At 39.8% G+C, this 13,432-nt stretch overlaps 1 protein-coding gene across 5 annotated transcripts in view; it reads left to right on the forward strand.

The window, feature by feature from the left end:
- The first annotated feature begins 216 nt into the window (after nt 1-216).
- The window catches only part of PTPRZ1 (protein tyrosine phosphatase receptor type Z1), a 194,707-nt gene continuing 181,491 nt past the window's right edge, over nt 217-13,432 (forward strand). For 2 of the 5 annotated variants that reach the window (XM_073328200.1, XM_073328201.1), the window contains exon 1: nt 218-552. In XM_073328200.1, the coding sequence (XP_073184301.1) occupies nt 495-552 (58 nt within the window). In that variant the 5' untranslated portion in view covers nt 218-494. Of the gene's footprint in view, nt 553-13,432 lie in introns of all 5 variants that reach the window. The other 3 variants (XM_073328202.1, XM_073328203.1, XR_012156806.1) reach the window with 2 other exon arrangements.

The raw sequence follows: 13,432 nt of genomic DNA on the forward strand, positions 1-13,432 counted from the left end.
AGGCTCTGTAGGGTGCATATTTAGAATGGAGCCTTGCTGGCTCCTGCCAAGTCAGACGCCCCGACGTCGCTGGGGCTCGCGACGAACTTCTCCCCGGCCTGAAGGGGCAAATCCCCAGCCCGCAGACATGCAGCAGGAGAGAGCGAGGCACGCGCTGGGGGGCCGCCCCTCTGCCGGGCGCGCGCCCCCACCCTCACGCGCTGGAGCGCGCGGGCTCGCGCAGTCTCCCGCACGCACGTCAGGCAGCTCCGCCGCCGGCGGGTGAATGGGAGCAGCAGGCTGGAGAGCGCGAGCGAAAGTCCCAGAGATGCAGCACCAAGTCTGGCCCTGCTAGGTTCCCCCACCCCCTCCTTCTCTTCCTCCTCCTCCTCCTCGATTGGGAAGCGTTTAAAAGGCGAGGCTGGAGGCTCACAAGCCATTCCCCCAGTGAGGAGAGGTGCAGCTGCCTGGGGACAGAGAGCCACAGAGAGAAGGGGGAACAGGACGATTTGGAAATGCTAATTCTAGGGCGCCTGCTTGCTTGCATCCAGCTCCTCTGCGTCCTCCGAGTGGGTGAGTGAGATTTGCATGCTTTAATAATAGCGGGGTTTAAAACCAACTTTGCGCCTCTGTGAGCCCTGGCTAGTGCCATTCCCGACCGGAGCCTCTTTTACTTTCACACCACGGAAATATGCTGTTAGCATCATGGACGGGAATGTTTCTTCTCTCCTTCCTCACCTTAGCCTCCAGCTGCTGCTGCTGGGCTCCGTGGAGGCAAGCTCGAGTCCTGCCCCCACTAGCAGAGACAGGCTGCTCTGGCTGGGATCGCTCACAATCCCACCCACGCCCTGGCCTGAAAAGTGGTATTTAACACCAAAAGCACTAGGTAAAGGGCTATTTGCATTGCCATTAGCCAAGGAGCCAGGATCAGCCTCCTCTGAGGTGACACTGTTCCAGCCATTCACTCCCACAGCCCGACTGGATGCACTCACATGAAAATTTATCACATATGAAATGAGAGAGAGAGAAAAATCTACAATTCAAGGCAATATAGGCAACAAGCATCAACTTGTCTGTACAGTACATTAGATGTTCGATTTTATTTTAGCCAGCAGCCTGTTTAGGCAATTAACATTTTTAAGAGTATCAATGAATGGTGCCAAATCTCAGTCTAAAAAGAAGACAGTTATCCAATAGCTGATTAATTCAGTCATTGCTCTAAAATGAGTAGGATACTGATGTCTTTAAAAGCAAAAATACATTAGTCTGTATATTAACATTTCACCCTTACTGTACACAGTATTGGTATTCTGATTTTAGCAGGACCACTTACATAACCAAATTAATTTTAAACACATTCAGATTTATGCAGAGTGCATCATTAGAATCCTGCAATTTCCTTTCTATCATTCGAAAGCAGATATTAAAGGAATAGTTAACTTATTATTAGAAGTGTTGTCTTAAATACTTTGTCATATATATTAAAATAAAAATGTTTTTAAATCATGAAATTTTATATTGTATATTATGGTGTGATGCTATTAGCTCCTGCCAAAACCCTGGAAAATATTGGTTAAGTTTCACATACTTATGTGAAAATAAGATCTTCAGTCATTGGCATCTGTCCACAACCAGTTTTATAGTAGAGCTCTCATGTTAAAGTAGATATTAACCTACATTTTTCATCCAATAGGTGGTGCTGCTTCTGGCACAGTAAATCTTTATAAACAAAGATCAATGTCATGCGCAAACGGTGCAATCAATTTCACTGTAGTTGAACTCCTCATATGGTAATTCTTTTGATTTGACATAGGAAGAAACTAATTTGAATTTCCTTTCCAAAAAGCGTATTGGAAGTGGTTGAATTGTAAACTTGATGGGTGCAAATGACCTTTAATTAAAAATATTTCAGTTGTTATAACGACATTCTTAACTTTTGATAGGCGCTATTCAAATTTTAATTCTAAAATATTAATTCTAAAAATCTTTTTCTAAAATAAAATATAAATGAATAGACCAATACATTTTTCCAGTAGTAAGGTATGGCAAAGTATGAACTAGCAAAATATACTCAATGAGGTTTTTATAACATCTTTCATATATTCCTTACTTATTTCCTAATAGTAATGAAAATTCCTATTTTAAAAGTCAAAATTAAAATCTATTTATATGTACCTTGTCAAAGTCAGATTCAGGACTCACATAATTTGTCCGATCACTCTGTTTATTAGCAAAGTGCTTTGCCAGTGCAGATATGTGAGCCCCTCTCTGAGGCTCAAGCTAACTTATTTATACAGATAAGCCAAAGCCAATTTAACGCAAGAGACAAAAGGAAGCAGAAACTGACAAATATACATACATATCTTATTTGCATACTAACCTTTACCAATCTCCTAGCTCAGTAGGAGCTCTAAGTTAATTAGTTTGAGGACCCATTGTCTCACACTCCTTAATGTTTCTCTTCCTGACAACTATATTTCAACAAACCCTTCAAGTAGCATTTGTTTAATGAAATATAATTTCAATATAATTCATTCTACTTTCACAACATGTAAATATGGGTGTATGCTGTTATGACACAATGTATATGTTATAAAGTCATAATTACATTTCTGACAGAAGTGCAATGGTACTGGAGTTTACCTCTTACTTGTAGGTTACTGTGGTCATGCCATATTATAAAAAATGGAAAGGCATTAAGTAGAACTTGAACTCTCTAGGGAAACAGAGATTCTTGACTGTTAAACATTTGTTCTACTTCCTTTTGTGTCTTGGTAGAAATAAGATGTTTGTTTATAATGTAACTTTCTAACACTCAGTGTACTTGTGTGAGTATACTGTACACGTAAATACAAAAGATCTGCCAATACTAGAAACCATTTTTTTTTTCAATCCCACATCAGGTATAACACCAGCTGCTACTTCATTTTTCTCCCTTGACAGATTCACCATTGTTTTCAAAACTGACCTGGAGGGGTCACCCTTCTTAGAGGTGATGGATGATTTGGTCTCAATGGTAGCTCATTTCTGAGGACTGATGAGCCAGACTGCATAGCTTGTTGAATGATGTGATTGTTCCCATGAATGAATACACTGGACAGGTTATTAGACTAATTTTAATCAGATTTCATTTGAATATCTTCTTCCCTCTGCCTACAACCCAGAATACTTCTAATCTATAGCTCTTTTCCTGTAAGATTAAAGTTTTTTTTTTTTTTTTTTTTTTTAGGTTTTGATTTAATTTAGTTTTGCTTTCTCAGAATAAAGAATTGAATCACTGGGTTTAGTGAATTTTATAGGTCCTAGAGTTTTTTGTACTGGGCTAGTGGTTACCATTCATTCTGGTATCCAGAACCAGCGTCAGCTTATTTTATGAATGGAATGTTGCTGAAGTGCCTGGTAGACTGTAGCTTCTTCGTGAAGGCTGTGCCTGTTGTTTCAAGAGTCTATCATTTTATCCTCAGGGAGATACAGAGAACTCTCCTGAAAACCTACTGTGTTCTACAGATCCAATCTGATGTGCATGTAATTTCAGAAAAATACAGTTGAGTTCCCAGTTTGCCACTGTCTTACAGTGATATCCTCTCGTGCTTCAAGAGAAGTCTGCTCTGGGGTCCAGTTCTACTTTGGAGTTTTGCCTTGGACTTCAATGGGAGCAGTATGAGGCACTTAATCTGTGAAAAGAAAAGGAGGACTTGTGGCCCCTTGGAGACTAACAAATTTATTTGAGCATACGCTTTCATGAGCTACAGCTCACTTCATTGGATGCATCTGTAGCTCACGAAAGCCTATGCTCAAGTAAATTGGTTAGTCTCTAAGGTGCCACAAGTCCTCCTTTTTTTTTTTGCGAACACAGACTAACACGGCTGCTACTCTGAAACCTGTCATTAATCTGTGAAAAATAAGTAAAGCCTGGCTCTCCCCACCCTATGAAAAACTCCTAGGAGGGAAACAGGAGGGAAGAATACTCACTCCCAAAGGAAAAATTTAGAGTTTGAGTTGCGGGCAGGGGTTTCATCTGCTGTATTACTGGGCAAATTATAATGGCCTTAATTTGATGCCCTTACTTAGGGATGAATAATACCCTATTCCACAGGTCGTCCCACTAAAGTCAGTTAAAGAACTGAAATCACTGGGACTCCTTATGCGATAAGGTTTTATTCAAATAGTACCAATTACTTCAGTTCTTCAATGATGCTATTCATTTGGGATCCTTACAGGTAGTAGAATCTGGCACTATGTGATTATATGCAAACATTATTCTATGGTCAGAATAAAGATTTCCTAGTAAATTTTTGTTTTTATTATAAAAAAATAAAAAAGCACTGCACATCGTTCTGCATTGATTGTGGCATTTTTACCATGAACAAAAAATCATTGACACAGTTTGTAATTGCATTTATTCAGCTAATTCACTCTCATTTCAAATCTGCTCTGACTTAAACACATTCTAGGTAACCCAAATCCATGAGCTGTAAGATTTTGCAGGATTTGTCCCATTCTGTTTCCAGTGTGCAGATTTAGCTATAAATAATTGAAGAGGAGAAAATGTTTTAAAAACCAGAAACGCATTTTAACAACTTGTATTATGAAGAGTGATTCATTTTGAGTTAGTGACTTAAATATTCAGATGAACTTAACATGTTGCAGATTGCTTTGTGATTCTCTGTACCCTCCTCTTACTCGTGAAAATTTACAGATGATTTCCCCAAAGTATATTAAAAAAAAAATCACTTGGAATGTAGCTCATCTATATTTTGCCATTATTAAATTCCACTCTCCACCCAACCCTTGACCCTTCAAAACCCAATAAGAAATCTTCCCGTTAGTAAATTGTCCTTTGGTTTCATTATGTGCAATGCATTGCTCCGTTTTTAGTTCAGTCTGTAGCATCAGAGTAACAAGCCATTATGAACACAGAAAATAGCACTTTTTTTTCTAAATAATTCATTTTGTGTTATTCTACTGACTTCAAGGGGTTTATTTCCAAAGCTGAGTGGTGGAGGTACAGTACAAGCAATTATCTCATTACCAATAAGAGCTTTGTGAATGCACCTGCTGTGCTGTACTTTGATATGTACCCCTAATAATTAACAATTAATGGATATGCAAACATGAAAGCCTTGGATCAAGTATGCTTTTATGATCTTTATGGACTCAATCATACATTATGTGCATATTTACAACCTCATTTGGATTCAGTATGATATGTAAAGAATACAGAATGAGGCCCTATTGCCCAGCGTAAATTTCTTTTCTAATGTTTGTTGTACTTTATACTAGATGATATCACAGTGGAGATTTTATTATTAACTCTGCTTTACACTTAAGATGATGCACGTTTCCTATTACATGCTCTCTATGGATATATTTAGCTAAGCAGAATAAAAAAAGACAAAACATAAACATGAATTTAAAGGGGATTTTCTTTTCTTAACCATCATTTGATTTTATATATCTGTGTACCAAAAAGACTTTATACAGACATTCCCATTTCAAAGTGTGTATTGATTATACATATAAATATTAGTAGATCTGAAAAGTTATGCAAAAGTTACTGAGACTGTTTTTAATGAAACTTGAAATAGCGTAAGTGCAAACCAATATTTATGCTGCACACTGTTTGTGAGTGTGATATGTAACGTAGCTGGCACAGTAATTTTTCCCACTTCTAATGCAATGTAAAAGCAAAGTTTTCAAAGCTATGCTAGGCAGCACTACTTAAGGTTGTTTAAATATATTTTTGTTAATTTTTAAATTATGTTTTTCTTCAGGAAATAAGTATGTGGAGATCATTTGATTATATTCTGAATATTTCAACTATGAGTTAGTAAATTAACATGCAACTATATGTATTGCCTATTCTTTATATGTATTGCCTATTCTCCAATTAAAGCTATTTTCCTCATTTCCTGCATACATTATTTAAGTGGTCACTTCCCACTATGATTCCTCTAATTAGTAATTTAAGGAAGAGCAGATTCTGTTCTTTTGCTGACCATTTCAATTGCCTGAGGAGGTTGTGAAGGCTAGGACTATAACAGGGTTTAAAAGAGAACCTCCATGAATTTATCCAATTAAGTCCATTAATGGCTATTAGCCAGGATGGGTAAGGAATGGTGTCCCTAGCCTCTGTTTGTCAGAGGGTGAAGATGGATGGCAGGAGAGAGATCACTAGATCATTACCTGTTAGGTTCACTCCCTCTGGGCCACCTGGCATCGACCACTGTCGGTAGACAAGATACTGGGCTGGATGGACCTTTGGTCTGACCCAGTATAGCCATTCTTATGTTATGTTCTTAATTCCTCATCAAATGGGCAGTGCTTCTCAATATTGCCCCTGGGGACTGGAAGTCTGAGATAGTTCTGGAACCCGTGTCTCCCAGTTAATAGCTTGATTCTTACAGCTTCATGCACCATTTTATCTTGCTTCTCAGTATGAGGCATCCCAGAGCTTGCACTGCAAGCCCAGAGCATGCACCCCTAGCCTCAACCCTCAGCCCCACCCCCCAGCCTGGAGCCCCCTCCTGCACATCAAACCCCTCACCCCCAGAGCCTGCACCCCCAGCTGGAGCCCTCGCCCCCTCCTGCACTCTGAACCCCTCAGCCACAGTGCAGAGTACCCTCCTGCACCTCAAACCCCTCATCCCTGGCCCCACACCAGAGGGTGTGGGAGGGGGCTCTGGGCTGAGGCAGTGGGTTGGGATGTAGGAGTGGGTGAGGGTTCCGGCTGGGGGTGTAGGCTCTGGGGTGGGGCCAGGGATGAGGGGTTTGGGGTGCAGGAGGGGGCTCCAGGTTTGGAGGGGGCTCCGGGCTGGGACAGGGGGTTGGGGTTCAAGGTTGGGGTGCAAGCTTACCTCAGGCAGCTCCCGGGCAGCTGTGCAGTGCGGCTAAGGCAGGCTCCCTGCCTGTCATGGCTCCGCGCTGCACCCCGGAAGCAGCCAGTAGCAGGTCCGGCACCTAGGTGAGGGGGACAAGAGCCTCCGTGCACTGCTTTTGCCCACAGGCACTGTCCCCCTCCCCCGATATCCCATTAGCAATGGTTTCCAGACAGTGGGAGTGTGGAGGCAGTGCGTGGAGTCCCATGGGCTCCCCCACATAGGAGCCAGACCCGCTGGCCACTTCCGGAGCGCAGCGCAGTGCCAAAACAGGTAGGGACTAGTCTGCCTTAGACACACGGCACCACTGACCGGACTTTTAATGGCCCGGTCGGCGGTGCTGACCGGAGCCACCAGGGTCCCTTTTCGATCGGGTGTTCCGGTCGAAAACTAGACACCTGGCTCCCCTACCGGTCATACACATGACTTCGTGTAAATATCAAGGTTTATTAATGTTGTGTTTACCACGGATCCTTTCAATTTTGCTTTTGAAAATTACTTACTACTTTGGAAGAATGCTAAAGAACCAGGTATTTCTTGACATTTATGGATGTCAATCATACCTGAAAAATTCCCTATGTAAAATTGAAATATTACATTTGGGAATCTTAAGTTAGGATTAGAATCTAGGGGTACAATCATCCAACTGATCTGCATTCCAAATTCCCATTTCAGGTTCAACCCCATAAAGATAAAGAAATTATTTGGCATTCCTACAAACTAGTTTGGAGTTAGAAAACAATCCTCTTCAATCAAGTGGATGATTCTAATGTAAAAAATTCTCTGTGCATTTATATATGTCATTGTGAGGGGCATACTGATTTCTGTTGCTCCATACCCAGTCATCAGACTCTCAGTATATATCTTTGTAAAATCTTTAAGGATACCTTCAAAACAAAAAACACTACAACAAAATTCAATGGTATCTTTATTTTTGCTCTTGCAACTGTTGCATCATGTTGAAATGACAAGTGTTCTGCAGAATAAAGGACCAATCCTGCAAAGCCATAATCATGAGTAAAATTGCTCAGGTAAGTAGTCCCATTGAAGTTATTGGGAGTACTCACCTGCGTACAAATTACTCATTTGATTAAGGATTTACAGGACAGGTGCTGGACCCTTAATTTTCATGTTCTGCGTCCAGGGAATTCTGTTTAGTTCTAGATTGCTTGACAATTGAATAAAACAGTTACAATTAAGAATGATATCTGTTCTCACTGACTTAAGTATCTTTTGCTAAGGCTTGTTAAAGATAAAAGAAGTGAAGAGTTGATGAAATATTCGTGTTACAAAGGGAGAAATGAAACAGCTGGAGTGCTGTATTGAAATATTTTTACAAGGTACTTTGAAATACAGTGAATAAAGGCTGCTGTACACAAACACATTAAATCAAGTTTCTTAATGAATAAAGACTTATGTTTCTGTACATGCACTAATTGAATTTCATAGAGAACTGCTAACTCATTTAAACTTTCCTGACAAATCATCGGGTGTTCCTTTAATATGTCTGGTTTTCAGTTGATTTAGATGCTATATGGTCCCAACCCAACTCCCACTGAAGTCATGGAAAAATTTATTGACTTCAGTGGATTCTCCCTGCATTGTAACTCATTTTAAAAAAAAATCCTTTAGGGGTTTTTTTTTTTTTTTTTTTTTAAATCTGTCAAAGCCTAGGGAAAGAATACCTTGTAATATTCCAATAGGGGCAGCCTGCATTAAGGTACCTGAAAGTTCCTTTTGAAGGCCAGAGCCAATATATTTAAGGGAAATTATAGTCCATAAAATCATTTCTTAGAGATGCCTGATTCTGTGCCTATACCACATGCAAAATTCCCATGATTTCAATGGATGTTTCACGTGAAAAGCAATATTGGACTGGATACTAAATAATTAGTTAGTGGAAAAACAGATGATTTTACAGGTTCTCCTAATTTTAATAAAGGCAGTTACCTTTTTCAGTTCCAGATGCATCTCCAAATTAATCACTCATTTCAATCAGTCGTTTCATTCAATTCCAGCCATTTTGAAAACTTTTGTTCTGTGCATTTTCTCCCCATATCGGTTACGTTGATAGGTGCTTTGTAAATAACATAGAAGTGTCATGGGGTACCTCGTTATGTGTAATTTACTTATAAGTTTGGACAATAATTGCATTTTCTTTTAGTACTATGTTGATTTCACTGAAGTTACTAGCAATTTTACAAGATAACTGAAGGGAGAATCAGGCCCAGAATGAGCATTTGTAACTGGTTAATCAGAAAATTGAGTACCAAATTAGTAGTAATATATTCAGCATGTCAAGGGGAAAATAATGCTACTCCATTCATGTATCTACGACTACGTGTCCAGAAAAGCCATCCTTCACCCTGGAGGGGAAATGCACACTGGATCATGGCCACACTCAGTGGTTGTATAGCAACTCCACTGCTATTTGCTATTGCCAAACCCAAATATTCAAAAATCAGGAGTCATGGCCCAAAAGCTCCATTAGATTGTCTTAAAAAACATGAGATTTTAAAATATAGATTTTGGGTTCTTTTTATTTGCTTTCTGGTTTTTTGAACCCTGTAGCATCTACTATTTCAAGCAAGGTTTTCTCCACAACCAGGAGTGCTAGAAACTTCTTAATGGTTTTAAAAAGTTAGTTTTTAACAAATGATCAAATTAAGCGTGTCATTGCAGGAGCTGGGGCTGTAAATAAAATGCTAAATATTACAAGACCTGTAATAACATCATGAGAGTTGGCAACAGTAGCTGCTCACGCTGGAGGAAGGATTCCTCACTTCCTTCCCCCAGCCATTCTGTAGACCCTTCCCATATCATCCAAGCGGTTCACATGGATGCAGAGTTGCCCTGGGTGGAGGAAAGAAGCTCTTGTAGATAAGACTCTAGACTAGGACTCAGTCGATCAGACTTCCACTCTGTGCTTAGATTTGTCACTTGCTCTCTCTCTCTGCCTTAGAATTCCCTTTTGTAAATTGGGGCAAGAACATCTGCTTTAGAGGCATGTTTTGCGGCTAAATTAATAAATGTTTTGAGATGGAAGGCATGATACATGTGTGAAATATTATTCTCGGGGGAGGGAGGGACGAACGACTAGTGTATGGGTCCGATGGGGAAAAAATAGAATGTGTTCTTGTAATTAAATATTTCTCATAATGCATACATACAAAGGGCCAAAGTGCACAGGCAACCTCAATTCTGGTATTTCCTAACTTTTGAGTGCTTGACTTTAAAAGCTTAATAATGTACTTTTTGCGTGTGTGTAATTATAAAATAATGCCAATAGGTCTGACACTGGCTTGCTTCATCTCAGTTTTATCAAGTGAAAGGCTGTCTGTCTGAGTAGAATTGTCCTGTGGGGCATGAAAGATGAGGGGCTGCCATTTTTGTTGTGCTGTACACTCTCTCTCTCTCTCTCCCCACCCCCCCCTTCAATCCATACAAAATGCAACTACTAAAATAATCTCCCTTGCCCATCCATTTGATCGTGTTTCCTCCCTCTTTGCACTTTTCTCTTGGCTCCCCATCTGCTGTTGCATGAAATGAAAGACTCTTGTTACCACTTTCAAAGTTCTTCATAATGCTGCCCCTTCCAGTTTGTGTTAGCTTGTCAATGCTAAGCATAGCATTGGCCCATCCCTTCCACTCTTACAGTGTTTCAAGCCTTATCCGCTGGTTGGACAGCTTTTCACACAATCCCTTACGTGCCTTGTTCCACACAGCTCCTTATAAATGGTGTGACCTCTCTGACCTCATCCACAAAGCCCCTACCTCATCCACATACAAGTCCTTCCTAAAGACCCACTTCTGCTGTGTTGATTATAGTGAATTAAGTGCAGGATGATTCCAGATCCTTATCAGGAAGCTTTGCAATGTTCCTCCTCCAGGGTTTTCAGACCCACTCCCATATGTATTTCCACATATGGAGGGGACAATCTTCCCCACTCTTTCTAACCACTCTCTTTATTTCTTAATATTATTCTCCATGTTTTTGGCATTTGGATTTATTCCACTCTGTATTCTTGATTTCATTTTTTATTCTTATTTTAGTTTTGCTTAGTACTGACTTTATCTGTATACAGTAGTAACTTAAGGTCGGTATGAATCACAATCAATAGTAATTTTCATTACAAAGAGTAGGTAAAAGAAAAAAATGTAAAGTTCTTTTTTTTTCTGTTTTATTTTCTGTACCATGTCTTATCATTTTGCATGGAGGTTTACAGTGTTTGGCATCTGTGGATTAGAGGAAGAAAGCAGATTTCTGTAGTTAGCAACATAGGCATTTGAACACAGATTAGTCAGTATTATACTCAATAGCATTCATTCAAGTGCAGACAGGAATACATTTAGCCAAGGAATCATTCTCCTCATCCATTAGTGATAAATAGACCTGTACAAAAAAGATTTTGGGAGACTACCCAGCCCTTTAGCTCTGAGTAGTTTTGTGTCTTTTCTGAATTGTGCTGTCAGCTGTGGGATTTGTATTGTGTGAACTGGCAGAGAAAATGTACCTCCATTTAACAGTATTCTTCACTGTCTACGTGGGGAGCTCTGACTTTTTTGCATGAGGTGATGTGACTGTGACACACAATCTACTAGAGATTTGTCTGAGTGGTTGAACTGCTAAGCAGAAAACTTACTAGAAATATGCAGCCAGGAAAGATGGATATATACTTCCCCTTGGAAATATGTGCACATCTTAAATGACGTGACTAACATTTTCAACTGTTTAAATGTTTACTGTAGGGAAAGAGATTCCTAATGTGAAAAAATTACTAGGGCAATTTAATGTACATTAAGCTTAGTCTAGTTGTCTTGCTGAATGAAAGAAGATCAGTTCAGATAAATCAGATGGAGATAATAATGCAGTGGTTCATAATGGAAAGTTTCAGGTTACATAGAGTTTCAAAGAAATAGAAACAAAATACAAGAGGACCCGAAAATGTGTGTTTGTTTTGTTTGTGGTAAATAAGTTGTAAGTTAATCAGTTGATAGGGATAAAATTTGTAGATCATATTCCAAATGAAGATACTGTATGTGGATAAAACTTTATTACAGACTATATCATGAAAAAGCTGTAATTGTAGACACTATTTGTTCAGTGTTTATAGGACACCCTGGGTATGCATGCAGTTTTGCTGACAAATTAATGGGATCTGTCATTGATATTAATGGAGACAGGAAAGGCTCTACCCAGAGGAATTTGCAGTCTTTGGGCCAGGCTATGGCTTTTTCCTCCATAAATGTATAAGGAAGGGAATGGCTACAAGAAGTATCCCAACTTCTGTCCCACATGCAGCTGGAGTAAATCCTATGGCAATGTCTGATGTGGAAAGAAAGTCACAGGGAAGAAAGGTCAAAGTGAATGAGAACAGCAGAAGAGGCTTCATTCAGGATACACTTGCCTTGCAGGCCATCTAGCAGCTTGTGAATATAGTAGAAAGAGGAAATAGCCCAGAGCACAGGATCTTCAGTCTAGTTGCAAACAGGTAGAATTTATGATCTGCTGGGTTTAATGGGCTTCACATTCCCTTAGCTACATTCATCAATGATCTAGAATCCCAGTGGAATCTTCCACTTGCATATGTGTGGTGGGTTCCACCATTTGCTTGCTTACATGCATTTTTTGGTGCATATGAAGTCAGTCTGACTCCCGCTGAAATCACTGGAAAGATTTCTGCTGATTGTAGTGGAACTTGGATCAGACCTTCATTAGCAAGAATATGTCCAAAGACTCTATATAGTAACGCAAAATTATATTTTGTTCTTGACATTAGATATTAAAAGCAGTATATTTTGTGAATAATATCCCTCTTAGTGGTGGTGTTGGGGGAATAACTCTAAACTAGAGTGGTAGTTAAAAAGGAAATAAAAGGTTAAATGAATAAAAATTACCCTGGCTAATAACATTTTCATATAAAATGGTCCTATCCAGGCCAAATAGGTCTTTTGTGGTTGAACCACAAGTATCCCAGGAAATACTGCCTCAAGGCAGCACAACCCGTGGAAGCAGCCACGTGATGGCAAACTCAGCTTTGTGGTCACCCAACCATGCTCTTTCTCAGAGCTGGAGATAAAGATTCTGCTCAACAGATATGCCACGAAGAAGATTTAAATGGGCTATGGAACGAAAAGAGTGATAATTCCCCACAGTATGACAACTGCCAGGGTTGTAGAAAGGAGTCTATTATGATAGTTTTCAGAGTAGCAGCTGTGTTAGTCTGTATCTGCAAAAAGAAAAGGAGTACTTGTGGCACCTTAGAGATGAACAAATTTATTTGAGGATAAGCTTTCGTGATGCATCCAGTGAAGTGAGCTGTAGCTCACGAAAGCTTATGCTCAAATAAATTTGTTCGTCTCTGAGGTGCCACAAGTCCTCCTTTTCTTATTAGGATAGTGTTTTCTAGGTTGGGGGTCACCACTAGTAACAGTGATTTCCAGGACTCCTTTCCAGACAAGCTCTTTGCCGTAGGATCCATGTTGTTTTATGTACTTGTATGGTACAGTGTGACCATGCTCTTGATTGGTGCTACTGTAATATAAACAAAAGTAGAAATATTTAGGGTGGGAAA

The sequence above is a fragment of the Lepidochelys kempii genome, chromosome 1, assembly GCF_965140265.1.
Source record: "Lepidochelys kempii isolate rLepKem1 chromosome 1, rLepKem1.hap2, whole genome shotgun sequence".
NCBI lineage: Eukaryota > Metazoa > Chordata > Testudines > Cheloniidae > Lepidochelys > Lepidochelys kempii.